This window comes from Rhinichthys klamathensis, unplaced genomic scaffold (assembly GCF_029890125.1).
Source record: "Rhinichthys klamathensis goyatoka isolate OS25496 unplaced genomic scaffold, OSU_Roscu_1.1 h1tg000165l_1, whole genome shotgun sequence".
In the NCBI taxonomy this organism is placed as follows: Eukaryota; Metazoa; Chordata; class Actinopteri; order Cypriniformes; family Leuciscidae; genus Rhinichthys; species Rhinichthys klamathensis.
The window spans coordinates 711,603-733,120 of NW_026606697.1; the positions used below are offsets into that span (position 1 = coordinate 711,603).

The 21,518-nt window shown below is 37.8% G+C and overlaps 1 protein-coding gene across 2 annotated transcripts in view; it reads left to right on the forward strand.

The window, feature by feature from the left end:
* The window catches only part of syt7b (synaptotagmin VIIb), a 134,250-nt gene that overhangs the window by 33,117 nt on the left and 79,615 nt on the right, over window positions 1-21,518 (forward strand). For both annotated transcript variants that reach the window (XM_056259136.1, XM_056259137.1), the window contains exon 2: window positions 21,247-21,350. In XM_056259136.1, coding sequence (XP_056115111.1) covers window positions 21,247-21,350 — 104 coding nt within the window. The remainder of the gene's footprint in view (window positions 1-21,246; window positions 21,351-21,518) is intronic.

Here is a 21,518-nt window from a genome sequence, read left to right on the forward strand (position 1 = left end):
ACACATTAGGCAGTTGGACAGTTCAGTTGCCGCCATGTGATTGGCTGATTAGATATTTGCGTTAAAGGGAGCAGTTGAACAGGTGTACCTAAGAAAGTTGCCAGTGAGTGTGTGTATATATTGCTGCATTCACGCCATGTCATAATTAGAGAAGTCTTGTGATGACTAATGGTAATCATTAGCACAGCTGAAAAGGTTGTTCTGCAGTACAGTAGTGTGAAAATGGCAGTACAGGGTCGTTTTTCAGTTGCTGAATCGAGTACACTTGCATTCCTTAAAGGTAGGGTATGGGATTTGCAAAACGGCCGGCAGATTTAGAAAATACACAACTCAAAAGGTCCTACCTTCTTTCCTCCAACGCTGGCCCTCACTCCACCCAATCGAAGAACATGGACGCGCAATCATGCATCTGCAAAACTCAGATGCGCGAGATTGCACTTGCTCTCTCTCTCTCTCTGTACCGGGGCGACTTGCACTTACTGTGACTGGGTCATGAGCTTTGAGTATGCGCACGAAGGGGACACGCGCGCGAGGGGGATGGTACGACCGTTTGATTGACGCACTGACTGTCCAATGATTCTAGTTGGTCTTGGAAATGATTGGCTGGAGTTTTTCGAGTCCTGCCCGTTCCACAGATGATTAAATTGCTTAATTTTCATTTCAGTGCTTCTAACTCAGTGGCTGTAAGTGGGTTTTAGGAATAGGATTTCAAGTGATTTTGAAAAAATGGTCAAGAAAGAAAATCACATACCCCACCTTTAAGTTACTGTACACTTTCAACTCAAATTTTGGTTAAGAAAAAATGGCACATTTCCCTAATCTCTAGAATTAGACTAGGCCTTGTTATTTTGAGAAATTGAGATAGGCTATTCCACACAGTTCTGTTTTGGGAGAAGAAAGCAGAATTTAAAAGGCTAAATAGTGCAAATAATCAGTGCAAAAACAGCTTCACATTATGTAACCCAAAAAACAGCAATGCCAATATTATTAACCAGATAGTTATGACTGCAATGGGCAAGAACATTTGTGAGCTCTGGCGGAAAGGGAAATTAATTAAAACTGTTTTACACACAAAGATTTTGTTTGAGTTCAGAAGAATTGGAAAATTTGCAAATAGAGTGAAATGGGCTATTTTTATTGTGCTTTTTGTCCTGTTTGAGCTTAAATCACTTTATCTACTTAAATCGGCTTTTTTCATTTCATGGACACTCAGATACTCATTTGGTTTTTCACAGAAAATAAGTAAATAATTTATGGTTTAAGCAACATAAGAGTGAGTAAATGATAATGAAATTGTAATTTTTGTTTGAACTATCCCTTTAAGCCAAGGCTTGTCTGCCACTTTTCTGAGTTTCAACTCTAGGATGTTTAATGAAGTGTCTCAAAGGAAATCCGTCTCTGGTATAACTGCATAAAAGGCATTCATATTTATTGCACTTATTGTTTTAAAACTGACCTGGTTGATAGCCTCTCCTGGCAGCGTCTCACTATTGTACTGTTAAATGTTAACTGCTAGGTGCATTGACTACTTACAAGTATAAAACTTATTCATTTTGTCCCCTCATTCTATAAGGAAGTTTAATGGATGTTGATAGAAGCAGCTGGCTCTACATCTGTAGGTTTACTTCTAGTCTTCAGGCTCTGAAGGGCCTGTGAGGAGCACGGATGTGTAGACAGCTAGAGGACACATACGAAACAGACAGGCATAGGATGCTCAGATGTATTTGTGTTACAGTATCTTTGCAATGGACTCAGCCGTCACAGTCGCTCAATCAACATGCTGCTAGACACATGCACACAAATGCATGCATTTCCAGTGGCCACCATGGCATGCCAATAATGAAACCAAACAGTGACAGCAAAAATGTGTTACAGTTGTAATTTTAGTGTAGTATGGTGTGATTTTAAATATCTGACACAAAGATTATACAGCCGAAGAGCTGCCAGTGTAGACAACGTAACTGTTATAAGTTACACTTTCTCAGGCTGGCAAACACTAAATTGATTGAGTGGCTTTATGCAATATTAACTGTCTTCATGGAAACCGTCATGTTTACAAGTGATGTTGAATACCCTTTCCAGGTTAATGGAATCAAATCTTTGAAAGATCCAGAGCTTTGTTTAAGGCACTTAGACTATACTATACTATTTGTGTGTGTATATTTAAACACACACACACATTTATATACAAAAATTGTAGATAAGATAAGATCAAGAAATGTATGCTTCTAGTCACCAATGTAGCATTTAATATAAAAAAAAAACTATTACTATGAGAAGTACTATTCAAAATATCCCTTGTCAATTGTACATTTTTTAGCATTACATTTTACCTGTGATACTAAAGCACACCGTTCACCTGTCGCATTTCTCTCATTACTCCTGTCGGATGGACATACATTCTGATAAGTGACACTATACAAATTTTCTGCATTTTTTCCCCATGTGTTTTCTGTACGACTGCAACACTCGAATGCCTTTCCAGTAAGCAACCATCCAGAACACTCTAGCAACCTCACAGCAACATGCTAACAACCACTCACAACATCTTTGATGCTCTGGCATCTTGGTGGTGATCTTTGCACAGGCGAACCCCATTCACGTTTTCCACAGACAATTTAACATCTAGTGGTAACACTCTCACACCCTCGGGGAGATTGTTTTTGATTTTGCTGAAGCTCATGAGACAGATGTGAGCTCATGTGTTCACTAAACGGTCTGTCAACGCACACTTTAGAATGGTTCGCGGTGCTCGTGAGGGAGCAGATGTGACTTAAAGCCCTTCTGAAAACACTGATTTTTCAGTAGTCACCGTGATCAGTGGGATAGGTTGGGATATCAGGGATAAACAGCTAACAACCATCTTTACGTCCCCTTCCGAGTGTCCCGTCTCAGGGATGTGCTTTGTTTTGAGTCGTTCCTTCAGCCTGAGCGGTGATAAACGAGCGGTACCTTCCTCTCAACAGCCATTCGAGCCGACCGAGAAATGGCATTTGTAAACATTCCAGTCTGTCTCATTCAATTCGAATCAGTTGAAAGGATGTGTCCTCAAATTCCACATGCAATGCATCATCGCGACATCTCTTAAACTGCCCGTGACAGGCTCGGATTCTCGCTGGTGTTATTTCCTCAATTTGCAAGAACGTCCCGCTTCTTCTGTTATAATTGAGCCACTAGCCATTATATGAATATGGTGAAATGTCAGGACTGATTGCTTTTTCATAACAGTAGGTTGATGCTAACAAGGTACATACAATATTTTTTTTAGTATATTTTAAATCAGTGGTTCTTAATTTGTCTGTTCTGATTGGGTTGGGACAGCACAGAAAAAAAAAAACAATGCTAAAGGCAAACAATTACTAATTGGGCATTGCCCTATCCAATTTTAAAAGGAAGGAGAAAAAGCTCAAATATGTCTTATACCTCTCTCTCTCTCTCTCTCTCTCTCTCTCTCTCTCTCTCTCTCTCTCTCTCTCTCTCTCTCTCTCTCTCTCTCTCTCTCTCTCTCTCTCTCTCTCTCTCTCTCTCTCTATGTATATATTACTCATATTATTATGATATTCATATAATTAAACATATATTTGATGTTTTAGTTGATATTTTAGTAGTTTCGCAGGTTCTTAAAAGTATGAAAGGGTTCTTTAATGGACATGATCTTTGTTGAATTTTTGCTTTATTGCATGTTTCTTAGTCACTTAGTCAGTGATGCCCACTGAAAGCTGCACAAATACTGTATATCTGCTGTGGTATAGCATTCTACCATATGGTAATTCAATCTAAATGTGCTGTTCCACAGATATACAATATTTGTGCAGATTTCTGGGTGGTGTGACTATACAACTCTAAATGAGCACATCACAGAGACTAAACTTCAGTAGGGCATTTAAAACACAAACACTCATTATATTCTTCAGAAGCAAGTGTTTCCAGCATACAGCAGACTGAAGGCATCAGGCTTTACTTTTCCTCTAATTTATTTCCTCCATCCTTCATTCCTTCTTCATTCTCATTCTGTATTCTGTCACTCAAGTGGCACTCAGTGTCTCATCTGTCATACTCCTTCATGAGCTGCCATCTCTCTCTCTCGCTCCTGTGTCCTCTACCCACATGCCTCCTGCTCTTAATTCACTCGCTTTTCTCTTTCATCCGCTCGTCCTCTTCATCCTCCACTCCCAGCTGACCTTCCCACCCTCCTCCATTCTCAACAGCACTTACTGTCTTAACTTCAGGCCTTTTCATCTCATCTTCCATCCTGCATCAACTCCTCTCTCTCACCTTTCCTCCTGATATTCCCATTCCCTTCCTTCTACTTCTAAAGATAATGTTTACTACCTCCTTTTAAACAAACCAGGTCCAAGCTGGTTTGGTGCTGGTCTAGCCATTGGATTAGTATGGAGTTCGTCGGTACACTCTCAGTCCATAAAAATAGCAAACGCACTGACAGATTGCCTGATCAGTTCTGATTGGCTGGCTTTATGCAACTTCCGGGTGTAACAATGCACAGCTTTTTTTATTAATGGTGTTTACAATGCTGACAGCATGAGCACTTCTGAGGAACAACTGATCACTGGATTTGCCAAAGTTCTCTATTACATGTTAAAGCATTATATAATATATATGCAGTGTATATATATATATATATATATACCAGGTCTAATGCATTGACATATTTATATTATATTATAAGATTTCTAGTATAGTCAGCTCTATAATCAGGTCCGGTTCTACCTGACATGAAAGCAGAGCACCCTCAGTTGATACTAATAATAACATATTGTGGAAACAGATTTGGCAAACACACTTGTGTTTGTGCTCTGGAGAGCGTCAAATGTATCTATTTACGACGTGTTTTTGCAGCGTTGAGCAGTTCAGCCAATCACATACACTCACCTAAAGGATTATTAGGAACACCTGTTCAATTTCTCATTAATGCAATTATCTAATCAACCAATCACATGGCAGTTGCTTCAATGCATTTAGGGGTGTGGTCCTGGTCAAGACAATCTCCTGAACTCCAAACTGAATGTCAGAATGGGAAAGAAAGGTGATTTAAGCAATTTTGAGCGTGGCATGGTTGTTGGTGCCAGACGGGCCGGTCTGAGTATTTCACAATCTGCTCAGTTACTGGGATTTTCACGCAACCCATTGCTAGGGTTTACAATGAATGGTGTGAAAAGGGAAAAACATCCAGTATGCGGCAGTCCTGTGGGCGAAAATGCCTTGTTGATGCTAGAGGTCAGAGGAGAATGGGCCGACTGATTCAAGCTGATAGAAGAACAACTTTGACTGAAATAACCACTCGTTACAAACGAGGTATGCAGCAAAGCATTTGTGAAGCCACAACACGCACAACCTTGAGGCGGATGGGCTACAACAGCAGAAGACCCCACCGGGTGCCACTCATCTCCACTACAAATAGGAAAAAGAGGCTACAATTTGCAAGAGCTCGACAAAATTGGACAGTTGAAGACTGGAAAAATGTTGCCTGTTCTGATGAGTCTCGATTTCTGTTGAGACATTCAGATGGTAGAGTCAGAATTTGGCGTAAACAGAATGAGAACATGGATCCATCATGCCTTGTTACCACTGTGCAGGCTGGTGGTGGTGGTGTAATGGTGTGGGGGATGTTTTCTTGGCACACTTTAGGCCCCTTAATGCCAATTGGGCATCGTTTAAATGCCACGGCCTACCTGAGCATTGTTTCTGACCATGTCCATCCCTTTATGGCCACCATGTACCCATCCTCTGATGGCTAAGTTCCAGCAGGATAATGCACCATGTCACAAAGCTCGAATCATTTCAAATTGGTTTCTTGAACATGACAATGAGTTCACTGTACTAAAATGGCCTCCACAGTCACCAGATCTCAACCCAATAGAGCATCTTTGGGATGTGGTGGAACGGGAGCTTCGTGCCCTGGATGTGCATCCCACAAATCTCCATCAACTGCAAGATGCTATCCTATCAATATGGGCCAACATTTCTAAAGAATGCTTTCAGCACCTTGTTGAAATAATGCCACGTAGAATTAAGGCAGTTCTGAAGGCGAAAGGGGGTCAAACACAGTATTAGTATGGTGTTCCTAATAATCCTTTAGGTGAGTGTACATTTCTGTTGACTTCTTGAACGCAATGGCCAAGCAGAGGTGTTTTAAGTTGGAATCCACTCACCGCTCAAAACGGCAGTTTTTGTTGAGTTGCGAATCCTCTCATTATAACAAACGAAGGGTAGAAACGATGTAAATAAGAGATTCGTTGTGAAGTGTAGACTGCTTTTTTATAATAGTGTAGTCTGCATTTTTATAGACTGCTTGGTTATAATGGAACTTTGTGAGATCGCGATGAACTGAGATGAGTGACAGCTTTTTAGTGATTGTAGAATTCAGAATTTGAATATAAGTTTTGTTTTTCGTGCTGCTAAGAGGGCAAATGGCCACACACATGCTGCAAAGTTTTGGATATGACATATAAATGCAGGATTCACTCAAAATTACAATGATTTACATAGTTATAACCAGAGCAAAGGGCAAAACAATCATACGTCAAAATAGATGTGCTTTAAGCGATGGAAATGAAGACTAATAGAGTAATAAAAAAAATATTCAAAATTTCATATCAAAATATTTTTGAAATGCTGTTCCAATTATTTGTGAAAGTATTAAAGTATTAAATCTCTCCCTGTACATTGCTATATTTGTTATGGTGGTGCTTTCGGCACTTTACTAGACCACCCTCACTCATTTCAGAAGCGTTCACAGTGATTTAATTCTGAAACCGGGCCTAAAATATTCATCAGCTAGAAATTACTTACTATTTCTATAATTGAGTGCAATGCTCTGTACGGTATGTTAACTACTGTCTTATTTGTGGCTGTTTCTGGAGAAACGTCTGAGACAAAGTTAATAGTTAAAATACATTATTATTATTATTTTTGAAGCCAATAATGACAAGTCATGCAAATTGATTTGTCAAAAGGTGTGGGAACCTCGAGGGCACCAGTTACAGGCCTCATTGAATACACATGTAAATGATGGAGCCTCCCGGCCACTTGCTCTGATGAAACAGCTCGGATAAAGCCGGCTGTAAGTCACACTGGGATGCTGGGCTGTGTTTGATTAGCTTACTTTGTCTGAATGAACGGGCAGCACTGAAGCACAACCCGTCACATATGCATGAATAAGGCAGCCAAGCGAGTCGCCTGCTACAGAAGCAAGATGTGTAAAATGCCGTGTGGAGAAACTGAGATCATTCGGTATCAAATGTATCAAGTTTTGCTTATGTATAAAGATGGGGAAAGCTGTATTGTAAATAAACTTCAAGGTGATTGTACCCTGAAGCAGTAAATCTAATGTCACTTCACTTTTGTTTTATTTTTTCCCATTCTTTGGGAAATCATAAAACGTATAACAAAAATTAGGCTCTATGAAATGCGCTTTATTTATTTGTGTTTAAATTTTTCTGGATTCTGTGTTTTATGATTGAATACAAATTTATTGTGAAAAACCATGGTTAATCAATAAATACATAAAACGTGAACAGTTGAATGAATCTTTTATAATGTAATCAAATGAAAATGTACAATTCCTTTTAAATTTGTGACAGTGCTGCACAATAGTGTGGTATTCCTTAAAAATAATGTTTTTAATAAATTGGATTATTATTGTTATTACTTTGAATTTGAAATCTTTATTTAGAACATGGAAAAGAAAGTATATAAAAATATAAAACAAGGTTTAAAAACGTAGGAAAAAAACAACAACAAATGAGCAGCAAAAAATATATATATACTTCTTTCCTGTTGACATACTTCTATTACATGTGCGAAAAGGAACTTTGAGAAGCACATATACAAAACTAAGTAATATATTTCTGTCATAATTTCTTCAAGTAAAATCAAACTTTTATTTTGGCGGGCTGTAGTGAAGAATAGACCGCATGAGTTTCAGAAGAAATCTTAACAGATGAAGTCTCAAACAGCTCCGATTTTTTAAAGATATCGAAGTTTTAAAATATATTTCAACTCAAACATTTCTCATTAAATTATTGTTAGACCAAATAGTTAATTTATTTAATTCCTCTGTACTACTGAATCATGGAAAAACCTTTGAGACAAAGTTGATAGTCGAACATAATTAAAGTGTTAGTTCACCCAGAAATGAAAATTATGTCTTTAATGACTCACCCTCATGTCGTTCCAAGCCCGTAAGACCTCCGTTCATCTTCGGAACACAGTTTAAGATATTTTAGATTTAGTCCGAGAGTTTTCTGTCCCTCCTTTGGAAATGTATGTATGGTATACTGTCCTTGTCCAGAAAGGAAATAAAGACATCATCAAAGTAGTCCATGCGACATCAGTGGGTTAATCTTCGCAAACATGTCTAAGGATTTCGACACAGAGGAAGACTTGCATTTTTTTGGCCAGCCATATTTATTTGAACCCGAATACACGGACACACCAGATAACACGTCATCAGCGTCTTACGTCACCAGCGTCACTGCGGACTCGTGAACGCGGCTTGACAACAGAACCGGAAGAGAATACAATGCTGAATAAAGTCGTAGTTTTTGTTATTTTTGTACCAAAATGTATTTTCAATGCTTCAAAAACTTCTAACCAACCCACTGGTGTCACATGGACTACTTTGATGATGTCTTTATTTCCTTTCTGGACAAGGACAGTATACCGTACATACATTTACAATGGAGGGACAGAAAACTCTCGGACTAAATCTAAAATATCTTAAACTGTGTTCCGAAGATGAACGGAGGTCTTACGGGCTTGGAACGACATGAGGGTGAGTCATTAAAGCTGCAGTCCGTATCTTTTCCTCTTTGTCGCCATCTCTGTTCGAAATCTGTAACTGCAGTGATTCGCGGAATTATTATCTTTACGTGGGTTGTAAATCGGCATGAAACAGCGCGGATGAACACAGTGCCTTGAGGCGAGTGGTGCTGTCAGTCACCGCGCTGTGTGGATACTGTCATACAGAATCACAGATTCACTTTTTGAAAGTTTGACCAACATAAGAATTTTCATAAGAAAATGTCTTCTGAACAAGTAAGTAAAATCCATTTTTGTTCTGACCAACTAAGGGGGAAAAAGCATTCGACATGATAAGCTTCGTTAGATTTAATCAACGCGATTTACAGCAACCGTGCAAATTATAGCCTACTTTGTTCTCAAATTGTTCATGTTAACAACATCAGCATTGCGTGACTAATGTTAAATTTAATGTGTTTTATGGTTACCTGTGTAGTTCAGAATTCATATTCTCCATAATAGCAAAACGAGAAAGGCACAACAAAGGAAACTCCATAACTGTGTGAATTAAGAAAACTGTTACACGATTGAACTATTGAAATGTCTTACTTGTTCAGCAGAAAAAAGCCGTCTCTTCTTCCGTTTTGAACCCCTTCAAAACACGGAGTTCACGCACTTTTCAAAAGCCCCGCCGATGTTTAAATCCTTGTGTTCGCATGAGACGGTTTCTTTCTCTTTCTCTAGCCACCTTAAATCCGAAGTACGAAGTCTTTGGGGTTTTATAACTGCTGAATCTCCAGTTGACACTGATGATTGTTGTTTGGATCTTTCTGGATGCCATAAGTTTAATTATGTAAAGTGCTGCGAGAAAAGCCTATACATCTAAACATCTCGTCACGCGCAGTATAGCCGGCTAGCCGAAACTCCTTCTTTATGTGTACGGGTGTGACGTCATGATGCAAAGACATGCTCGAATTTCCCGCGGAAACCCATCAGTACCACTGGAATTAAAATCATTATTACAAGCTAACCGTTTTGAATCTAGCTATGGGAAGCAGATAGTTTTGACCACTGGCAGAATAAGGTTTTTTTAATATAATTATTTTGGATTATTTTTAACTTAAAAAAGTTACGGACTGGAGCTTTAAAGACATAATTTTCATTTTTGGGTGAACTAACCCTTTAAGAACTCCATCATGTCTCCTGAGCTATGAACAAGCAAATGAAAAGTCCCTCTGGGAGGCCAGCAGATACTAATGGACAGAAATTCAAGACACTTCATTTTTTATTGTCTGAAAGCTAGAAACATTAGCTTTAATGAGTAGAGCACATCATTGCCATAATGACACCAGGACTGTGGCGTAATGTCAGAATGGCTTAATTGGCTTAATTGTTCGATGATTTGCTTGCAAGATCCAGCAACACAAGTCATGATCGTACTGTTTTCCCTGTGCGGTGCAGGAAATCACAGGGAAAGCGGTACGATCGTGACTCGTGGATCTTGGCCATAGATTTCTAGAACTGTATCTTTATCGTTATAGTTATTGCCCTTGTGAACAGGCCTTAAGTCAGTTTTCAACATTGTGAAAGGCACAAGGTGGCACAAAATGAGCACAAGGTGTAAGTGTGGACATGTTTGTGTGCAGGAATATTCTGTCGGTACGTGTCATGACTACAGGAGGCCACAGCAGGGCTCCCATCTGGCCTCTTCAGGGGTCCTAACGCAGAGATGCCTGGCAGGTTGCCTCTAGCTTAGAATATAGCAGTGGTTTTGCTCTATAGCTGCATTCACACAGCTGCCAGTCCACTATATTCCATTTCTACTCTGTTTGGGAGACACTTTTAGTTAATTCATGGTGCACATTTGTTAGTGTTTTGTGTTTCCAGGGAGTTGAACCCATGACCTTGGCATAGCTGTGCTGTTCCAGATACACCAGCTGATAAAAAAAAGTTATATATATATATATATATATATATATATATATATATATATATATATATATATATATATATATATATTACTTTACCTTTTGTGTTGTGGTTTGTAATGAAGTAAAATTATATAGTTTTTAATTTATGCACTTTTGGACACATTGCTTCATCTTTGAGACCAAGTTGTAAGAATCTGTGTTTCTGGGTCTCACATAGACGAAAAAAGAGAGTGTAAGTGATTTCAGGTCAGATGTTTGTCTGGTTAAAAAAGTTTTTAGTTTTTTTTTTACCACTAAGAACTTTATTGAACAATATAAACAACCATACTTGGAAATATATAACGTCTTCGTGTGGACAAGGCCCTGTGCATTGCATGGGGGTTTGTGAGTTAAAATTAATAATTAAATCATAAAAATATCAAATTAAAATAAACAATTTTAACATAAAAACAATGAAAAAATATTAAAATAGAAAAAAGATTACAAATTGTTTTTGCTCACATGTCATGATGTGACCATTAACCAACATCAGAGAACCAGATTTTTATTCAGTTAACAAAAAAGTTTGGGAATCCTTAGTTTAAAAAAAAAAAATGCCATAACAACATGCAAAACAATACTCGTTCTGACTATCACGTAATTTAGTTTCTGTGCAGATGTGAGTTGTAATATTACATTTATGTTGTGGAAATGGCTGATTCATATTATATTTTGTTTATACTTTTAGGGCAAATTCTCAACATGGTTCCATTGTTTGCTCATTTTTCACTTTTTTCTCAAATAATTTTTCATATTTACATCAACAGTATGTTTTAATCCAGATTGTTCAAGTGTAGTCATTGTGCATCTTTTTTTCCCGCCTTTGTAAATTAACATTTTTGTCAGTGATTTTATTGAAGAGATTAACTCTATGGGCCCTCTCATACACCCGGCACAATACAGCACCAGACTGTATCAAGTGGTTTTTGCTAGTTTCAGCCTGACGCAGTTATCATTTTCACGCCCTGTGCCACGTTGTTTAAATAGCAAATGCATTTGTGCCTATATTTATGCGCCCATGGGCTGGTCTGAAAACGAGTTGTGTTCAGGCGCATTGTTGGCGCGTTGCTATTTTGAGGCAACTGAAATAGACTGCACCATTGACCAACAAAAACCCGGTTCTAAAGTCAATGGCCAACCACGTGCGCCAACCATTTTTCCCGTCGTTAAACTAGCAAAAGTAGATTTGGACACGCCCTAAGTGCAATTGCGCCCTGCGCTTTAGACCATGCGCTTAGATCGTTAAAATAGGCCCATATGAGTTTGGGATGGGACTGTTTGTTTGTTTGACCAGTGGCAGACGGGGCAAGTGTTTGGGCAACCTAATAATCCAAAATGTAGCAAGACCATCCAGGATCAAGCTATGGACCTGTGACTGTTGAAATCCCAGGAGGACATTTTGCTTTAAAAATAGATGAAGTTCTTTGCCATAATACAATCATAGATAGAAAGTATCTTGTAATGAAAAGCCGGATCGCCCGGGCCGCTGTACGGATCCGTAGCTCGGTATTACATAATCTTTGATTGGCTCATCCTGATTGTCTTTATTGGGTCAGACGTTTCTCACTGAGCAGGCCCTGGCGAAGCATGTGGCAAATTACATCTATTTCATCACCGCAGAGAGAGTTTCAGATCGCTCGCCAGATTGTTATTATAAAGGCAACGTGTTCCCAATAACCTGTCAGGACAAATAAAGGGTGAATAAATAAAATAGCAACAATAGCAGGTTGCTTTACACTTTGTCTTTGTCAAATATGAACGGGGGAAAAAAAACATTTGGTTGCTCCAGTTTTTTTCTCATCGTTTAATGACGGAGAAATGCTGTTCCTCATATAGACGCTGAGTTGATGACACCAGCAGCCAGCACCAGACAGCTGGATCTTTGGGGAGCACGCCGGGCCCCGAGTTAGCCTAAATAAGCCTCTTGACGTGCTGTGCAGACATGAAGGGCTGTGCAACGTCTGTAAAGTAGGTTGCTGGAGACCCAGAGAGCCTCTCACGCTGTCGTCTGGGTGGTACCCGCTTCTGCCCGTCTGCGTGACCTAGTGTCAGGGTTCGCATTTTGGACCTGGTCTTTTGCCCTGTGATTCTTCCTGGTCTTTAGCAGCTAGTAAAAAAGCTATTCCCACTGGCTTTTATCTCATTTTGTCAGCAGTCTGCACTTTTTTCTTTGATCAGATCAGAGAGGGCCCTGTTCTCACTGTAATTTAGCTGGTTTAAGGGCACTCACATCATTTGTTGATACATGGTTTACTAATAGCTTTCCTGTGGACCTGCAACAGTTGTTGCCTGAAAGCATTTTTCTAAAATGCACTATGTAATGTATTTCAACCACTACATTTAAAGGTTGATTAGACAATAATACATTGTATTTATAATAAGTGAAGACAATTGGATATGATGTGATACAATGATACAATACTATCTGAAATGGCTGTGTGTGTGTGTGTGTGTGTGTGTGTGTGTGTGTGTGTGTGTGTGTGTGTGTGTGTGTGTGTGTGTGTGTGTGTGTGTGTGTGTGTGTGTGTGTGTGTGTGTGTGTGTGTGTGTGTGTGTGTGTGTGTGTGTCTGTCTTTCTGTCTGTGTCTGTGTGTGTTTGACTTAAAGTACTTAAAGTAGAGATATTATAAAGTAAATATATCTAAACCAGTCGAAATAGATAGATCCTTTCGTTCAAAAGTTTGTGGACTGTAAGTTTTGATTTTGCTTTACTTAAAGCTTTTAGAAGTATCCATGGATTCATGGATTAATTATGCCTTGCAATGCACCATAAAATACATTGAATGGTCTCATGAATAATTGTAACCACAGTTATTGTACTTTATAATACACCTTTAGAAAGTATAATGCATTAAAACATGACAAACAACCAATTTCAGATGTAACAAGTAATCTGTGGATATTATAATGCTTTTTAACTTTGGTTACAATTATTGATGAAAATATATAATGCATTATAACATACATTATGAATGCCTTTATAATGCATTAAAAGCTTTAAGTAAGTTTGCTGAATTCTTTAATGCTCTCCAAGGATGCACTTATTTGATCAATAAAACGGTAATATTGTGAAATATTATTACAATTTTCAACATTTTAGTTAACAATTACGATCGCACACCTGTCACTTTTGATCAATTAAATGTATCCTTGATAAATATATGTATTAATTTTTTTCTTAAAAAATTCTTACTGACCCCAAACTTTTCAACAGTAGTGTAGTTACAAGAAGAGTTTGACTATCTTGCATATCTATTGTAAGTCTATTGTTTTTGTTATTATTATGAATACTCATTTTAGTTTTGGATCATCATTAGTCATAAAATCCTTGTTAAACACTGCAAGTGTACTGATGTTGGTGGGGGTTCAGCTTTAATTAAAATAAGTCACGTGTCTCATGCAAGATAAGTTTCATCCTGTGCCCTGTAATATTTGATATGATACAATATAATGTAAAGCAGATTGAAACAATATGATGTGAAATGATAGACCTAAACTAAGAAAGATGGATTTAAACTTGCATATGCAGTATATTGCAACACTAGCTGTGTGTGCAGTATAATAGATTAAAAACCATTTGAGGTCGCCCACATTCCTCTTGAAAAGAATTTCTTCCTATTGTTTCTCACGCACACTATTTCTATAACGATACCAAGAATCTTCTTGTTTGATTTACCTGCTGTAGTAATCTGAGATATTCAATAAGAGGTCTCTAGGGGGCTCTCAGACAAGCGGCTAGACGGTGGCTTTTCAATGACAAGGGAGTTAAAAGCCTATTTTTACCACCCAGAATGTGCAACTATAGTGTGATTGGGCTTATTCCAAAAATGCAAATGTTTACCAGCAGACGCTGCTTATGTTTGGGATGCAGGCCTAATGAGTTTTAATCATTCGCCCTTGTTATTCTAATAGTTAGTGTGGCTGAGGGAGGGAGATACACTAGATGGGTATATCCTGATAGATATAGTCATGTGAATTAACTCTTCACCCAAAGAAACAGTTGTAAACTGTAAATTGTTTTGGGTGAACAATTCCTTGAAATCACTTTAAAGTGCCACTATTATGTTATTTTAAAGGTTCCTAATTTAGTTTTGGAGGTCTCCTACAATCTGACTGTTAATATGCACCCAAGGTCAAAAAACATTTTAAATTTTCTCATAAGATACATTTCACATTGCAGCATCACTTTCTCAGAGTGTCTGAGGATATTTTGCTAAATAAAATGATACTGCCAGAAGAACAGCATGATAACTTTATTATGTCTATTCCATCAATGAGCTTATATGAGGTTTTACGCATGCGCAGTAAGGTGAATTTAGCGTTTTCCAACGTTTCAGTGTGGATGAGAAACTTTTGGAAAACGCTTGAAAACGCTAGTGTGGACGGAGAGAGTCTACTCTGCTCTGATTGGTCAGATGACCCAGTCTGTTGTGATTGTTCTAGCCGCGCTTACAGCATGTGTTGGAAACGAAATGTCCATTACCATATCTGAGTTTCAGCGAACAGTAATGATGGCATCAGTTCAAGCCAAAGTCCTTATCCTTTGGAAGTGCATTCAAAGTGGATTTGCTTTGGCAGCGCAGAAAACAACATCTTCTCGAAAGGTCGACAACATGAACCAATATGAACTTTTCCAGGCCTCAGCTACAACTACAGTGTTTGAAGCCGGGTCAAAGTAAACGTCGTTCACGGGCAGCCAATGAAGACCATAGGTGGAAATTATGCAAATGTATTACAAACCTACATAGGTTCATGCAGGAAGTAAGACTGGAATTACTGACAACTCGTTTCAGGCAGTTCAGAATCACTTCTTTATTTTGGGAGACAAAAACAACATTTGTCATGCACTTTGAAACTTTGCAGACCTTTTACATTCACAAAATGCTATATTACATGCTACACGAAAGGTAATATCCGGAAAAAAAAAAGCATAATAGGAGCACTTCGGATAAACAATCATGCGTCTACTTGGAGTGTCACAGTTCAAATCACTCACAGATTGGTTTTTATCATGGTTTTAGGGTCAGGGGTTTGGTATGTGCTATTTTCAGGGAAAAAAGGACTACTGTCAGAAAATAAGAACAAATGATCAAACTACAAGCAACAGCACAAATAAATACAATAGAGCAAAGATACAAATAAAATAAACTGCTTTTCAGGTTTTTCAGGTATTAGTAGTTATCAGGTACAGAAATTGAATAAGGTAATTAAATATAAAACAACATTGCATATAATCTTCACTGTATAAAATTAAAGATTAATCATTATTAAAGTTACAAAAGCTATTCTGTCAAGAGCAGTGCGTGATTTCCTTGTCTTTTATTGTTTGATTAACATTAAAAACACATACAGACAGCAGGAATATTATGCTGCTGTCACTTTAAAACATAATGTACAGATCCAATACTGATACTGATACACATGAATTTTTCTCGAACGTTTACGTTCACTTAAGACATAACCGGGTATGTTTGCTAGGATACTCACCAAGTCGGGCACGCTAACAATTTTTGTGTGTATTTGTTCGTTGAAGCGCAAGACTTAAAAGAGAACTCAGTATTTTCTGTGTGCGTGCGCTTCGGATGAGTGTACAAATCTTATGATGTTTTATTAACAAAGTTCGGGAGGAGCACGTTCAGATAAGTAACACGAGTGGAGAGCACTCAGCAATCAACGAAAGGAGGTGTTTATATATTCAGCAGTCTCACCTCAATTCGTTGACAGTTTAGCAGCATCCCCCCACCACCCCTTCTCCACACTTCTAGTCCTAACCATTTACATACGAGGGGGGAGTACACTGGGTTCGGGCCGAACTCCGAGCTCGGAGCTCGGATCCCTCCCCCCGGACAGCGCGGCAAATACACTTTCAACTTTACTCCCTCTAACTGTATGTAAGTGTGAACTCGTGAACTCACAGCGTGTGCGAGTTCTGTTTCTCATCTTCTTGCGCTTAAATGTTTAAATTGGCAAGGCTTAAATGAGTTTAGTTTAAACACGGATAGCAATGTGTATCTTGTGCGGTATCAACACATGGTTGATGACGCGTAAATGACTGGTCATATAGAGCATACGACACATGCACTGAACAAAGTTTAGGAGAAGCCAGAATGCATATCCATCGACAGAAACATACATTAGCCTAACTCTGTCTGTCTGTTTTATTTATTTTCAACAAACCATATTATAGATGCGTATGCGTCATCAGATTTGAGATGAACCGCGGTGCAAGTGCTTGCTGAACCGTGGGTGGAGAACGGAACAGTTTTTTTTTTTTACCTAGAACCATTTCACTGTACATCATCAACTACCCATCTGTTCTTGTTTGACTGAAATTCATCCCTGTCTATCACTCAGTACCATTAGGCCTGTTCGGAAGTCACATCACACATAAGTGAAGGATCTACTCTCACGGCTTTGCTTTGGATCTGACCCGCAAATAATCTTGTCATTTATTTGGCACAACCCTGTCAGAGTTCTTCCCGACATTGAGAAATGTCCGATGAGACGGCACGGCCCCATTTGTCATACGATGCCATGACCCAAAATGCGCCAGGCCGCAGGGATATTATTATTTGGGCCAGTGTCTCAGACTTTATCAGGAGGATTTTCTCAACATTATTTACAGGTGAGCAGAGATTTCCACTAAGGCACTAATTGTCTTTATACTGCTCGACCCTGTTCCCAAATCACGGATCAAAGACCAGGGTTGTGCCCCATACAGAAATGAATTGAGAATGCCTTTTAAATTCAAATTTAGTTTTTTTATTTGATTTGAGGTAGTATTGTAATTGGATTTTGTGCGCACTTGGCTGCCGCTTCACACTGGCTCTTTGTTTTGTTAGTTTTGTTAGTTAGAGTGGCTGCGTCTTTCACTGGAGGATTTTTTGGCATGGTAGCTGTTCCCGTTTTCCGTTTTGAAGTCGTGGAGTTTGCACTTGTTTGGTCTCTGAGGCATTCGAGATGCGGTTCACCGCGTTGCTTGGTGTACCCACTCCATGAGGGACTACTCTGGTGTTACACCATTTTACTCTATTGCTCAATCTATCTGGACTGTATGGCCGGACATATATTTATATATATAACTAAACATTTGACTCAGATTCCATGATTGTCTGTGCTAAATGATGTCTATCTATAATGTAGTGTTTATTGTATTTGTCCTGTTTGTTTATTCATGTTATGTTAATTGTAAAGCGGAAAAAGCGCTATATAAATTAATCATACTTACTTACTAGAATTAAGATGAATTCAAATTCAGTGAAATTCTTATATACTATATACCATTAAAAATTTTGAGGTCAGTAAAATTCATACTTTTATTCTGCAAGGACACATTACATTGATCAAGAGTGAGAGTAAAGACATTTATAATGTTACAAAAGATTTCCATTTCAAATAAGTGCCGGTCTTTTGAAAATTTTATTAATCAAAGAATCCTGAAAAAAAAAAAACTATGCCCTCATCTCCTCCATATTGTTTCTAAAAAGACAGAAATCATAGACAAAGTTGCTAATGGGGCAGTCAACAGGGAGCGATTTTCAGATTTCAGCCCTCAGAGACACTTTAGACCAGAAAGGGCTTCTCGTCTTTCACGGTACAATGAGTGTTGCCAACAGACCAATAAAAGTGAAGAATTCCACAGGTGAATGCACATGCCTAAAGAAAAAAAATTCTGATCACTATGTCTCATACATATCTACTGTCGTCGAAGGTAACCTTTCAGAAACTGCCAGACTATTATTGGAAAACAATTAACAATTTATCGATGCATCTTTAATAAAACCCATTCCTGAATCAGAATTCGTATTTTTGTTGTTTACATAAAAATTCTAAACAAGATACAACCACTTGCTTAATATAGCTTAAAAGATCTTATGCTTAAAAAAGAAAATAAATAATTTAAGTCGGTAACACTCTTATTATTCTGCACAGTTTTACTTCTCCAGTCAATGTGACTTGTTTGAATGGTGTTTAGATGTTTTTACTGGAAAAATAAGACATAAATGCTAATTGAGAAAGTGATTTTTTTGCAAAGTCAGACGGTCTCTTTCTGTCTCAGTGGGCATCTGTAAATCAGACTTTATGCAATGAATCAAATCTCTGGCTACGCAAGACTTACAGTATAAGCTGATAACATTAAATAAAAGGATAGAAAAATTCCCAGAACCTCAGGACTTTCTCTCTCACACACATTTATCACCCCTTTCCACCTCTCACTGTAATTTCCCTCATTTTATATATTTCTTAGGGGCATTATAAAATCATTTATCCTGCTCCCTTCCGCCCCCTTTCTGACAGAACCTCTACGGTTCTCTTTTTTTTTCTTCCACAATATATATTATTCCCTCTTTTCTTCGCCTTCTCAGTTACCGGATTACTGTCAACTTTACTCACACTTTTTTTTATCTAAAGTATTACCCTTCCAAACCTCAAACCTGTCCACTGTGCTTCTAAACACCAATTTCAAAAGAAAAATAAGAACGTGCCAATCTCTTTCTTACCGAAGATTGCTGATCTTCAACACCAGATCTCCTCACTTCCCACCTAAATCTCCTCACCTCCAAATGTCTCATGGACACGATGACTCAGACCTCGACTAAACCCTTATGGACTCTAATGTCATGACAGGGTCAGTGCAGTTGTATTCGACCAGACCGTTGTATTTCACATGTTTTACTCAGTTTAACTTGATTACACGCCTGCTCTCTGTTCTGCCCCTCTCGGTGAAAATGGATCTATTTCTGAGCAGCTGGTTGTGTTTTACTTCACCACCCACTCTCACTTTACTGCTGCACCATAAAATTAAATCAATCTCTGTTTGTCAAAAAAAGTTTCTTTACCTAATAAAAATTTCCAATGAGGCAGTACAGGTCAGTTCAATCAAATAATGAATTAGAGGTGCCCCTTTGCCTAATATACATCCATTAGTTCTGTTTACTTGACCTTTATTAGTATATTATTATAATATAGCCTAATTTATTTATTTTTTTCTTCAGGATATTTTACTTGAGACCTTCATCTCTTGTTATATTAGTTATTTGTTATATTATTTTCTTTAGAATTTGTACTTTTACTTCTATTGATATTTGAAAAATATTTTTTTTATATTTTAGATGATTTTTTAAGAATATTTCTTTAGGATTTTTACTTGAGACCTTGATCACTTATGTGCTATTTTCATTTATTTTATTATTTTTTTATGTTCCTTCAGGAATTCTTGTTTTATTATAAATATGTTTTTTTTTTTTTTTTACTTGTGACTTTTATCACTCATATGCAATTTTTTAATTTAATTTAATTTCTTCAGCATTTTGTGCTCAAGACCTTCATCACTTGTAAACTTACAAACAGTACTTTTATTATTTTCTTTAATTTTTATATTCTTTTCTTATCTTTTATTATTTTATCAAGGGTTATTACACCTAAAAATGAAAATTCTGTCATTAATTTTCTCACCCTCATGTCTTTCCAAACCCGTAAGACTTTCGTTCATTTTTGGAATGACGATATTTTTAATGAAATTTGAGAGCTTTCTGTACTCTCCATTGGCAGCTATGCACCACTTTGACGCTTCAAAAAATTCATGAAGCGATTGTAAAACTAATCCATATGAATTGAGTGTTATGCAGCACGTTTGAGCTTCCACAATGAGGTTTGTTCTTGCACGTCAAACGCCCACAGTTAAGCTTCTGTTTATGTTTGCTGATCAATGTTTACACGTGAATAAAAGCATAAATGCAATCTGTTCATCATATAAAGTGATAGTCTCTTCAGAAAATTTGGACTAAACTGCTCAATTCATATGGAATAGTTAGTTTTACAATCTCTTTGTGAACTTTTTGAATCGTCAAAGTGGTAGTTGCATGCACTGTTAATGGAGTAAAAATATCTTCATTTGTGTTTTGAAGATGAACAAAAGTCTTACAGATTTGGAACGACACTAGGGTGAGTAAATTAATGACAGAATTTTCATTTTTGGGTGAACTGAACCTTTAAGGGTATAGCCTAAATGTTTTTAAATTTATTTATTTGAGAGTTAGTTTGTTCGATATGAATGCCTAACAAAGCTGTGAGTCACTTTGTTTTACAAATGACATAACCACTCATTTTAGCAGTGTAACATTTAGTTAGAAATGTGTGCATAAACTGTTAAATATGTGCCTCCTTTGAAATGCTAAATGACCCCTTAAGCATCGACAGACTTGTGACATTTCTTAAAAAACTGAACACATTTCCCTTGCTCTTATAAGCTCTGGTTCTAATTGGCTGCCTTGCTGTGTAACACAACGCGTAGGCATTAGGCAGCAACTCTGGATGCCACACAATAGCATCCTTCACTGGAGACTCGACTTTCAATTTATTCCAATAGAGTCTGATGTTAACTTATTAGCAAGCTATTGACACAACTCAAATTGAATAAATGTGTTAGCAAAAACTTAACAGCAACTTAAGTGATCAGTCAGTGTTAACGCATTACCTTTGACAGCACTAATTTTAAGGAATTGTCTCTCCACAGGTTCTTTGTCTCTGTGTGTGTTCCTAGTATCGTTGGGATTAACGGTGTGTGTTGTGTGGCTGGTGGCACTATGCGGGATCTGTGGATGGTGCCAACGCAAACTGGTAAGTGATTCCACTTCCTGCACAACAAGAAGTGTACAATGTCTTAAATTGACATCTGTTGGTGAAAAAGATTACGTGAACAATCAGCTACGCTGAAGGTATTGGCTTTAGTAGTGCCTTTTAAATGGTAGTAGTGTCTTCTGCTTAATGTTTGTTTGTCGATTACAG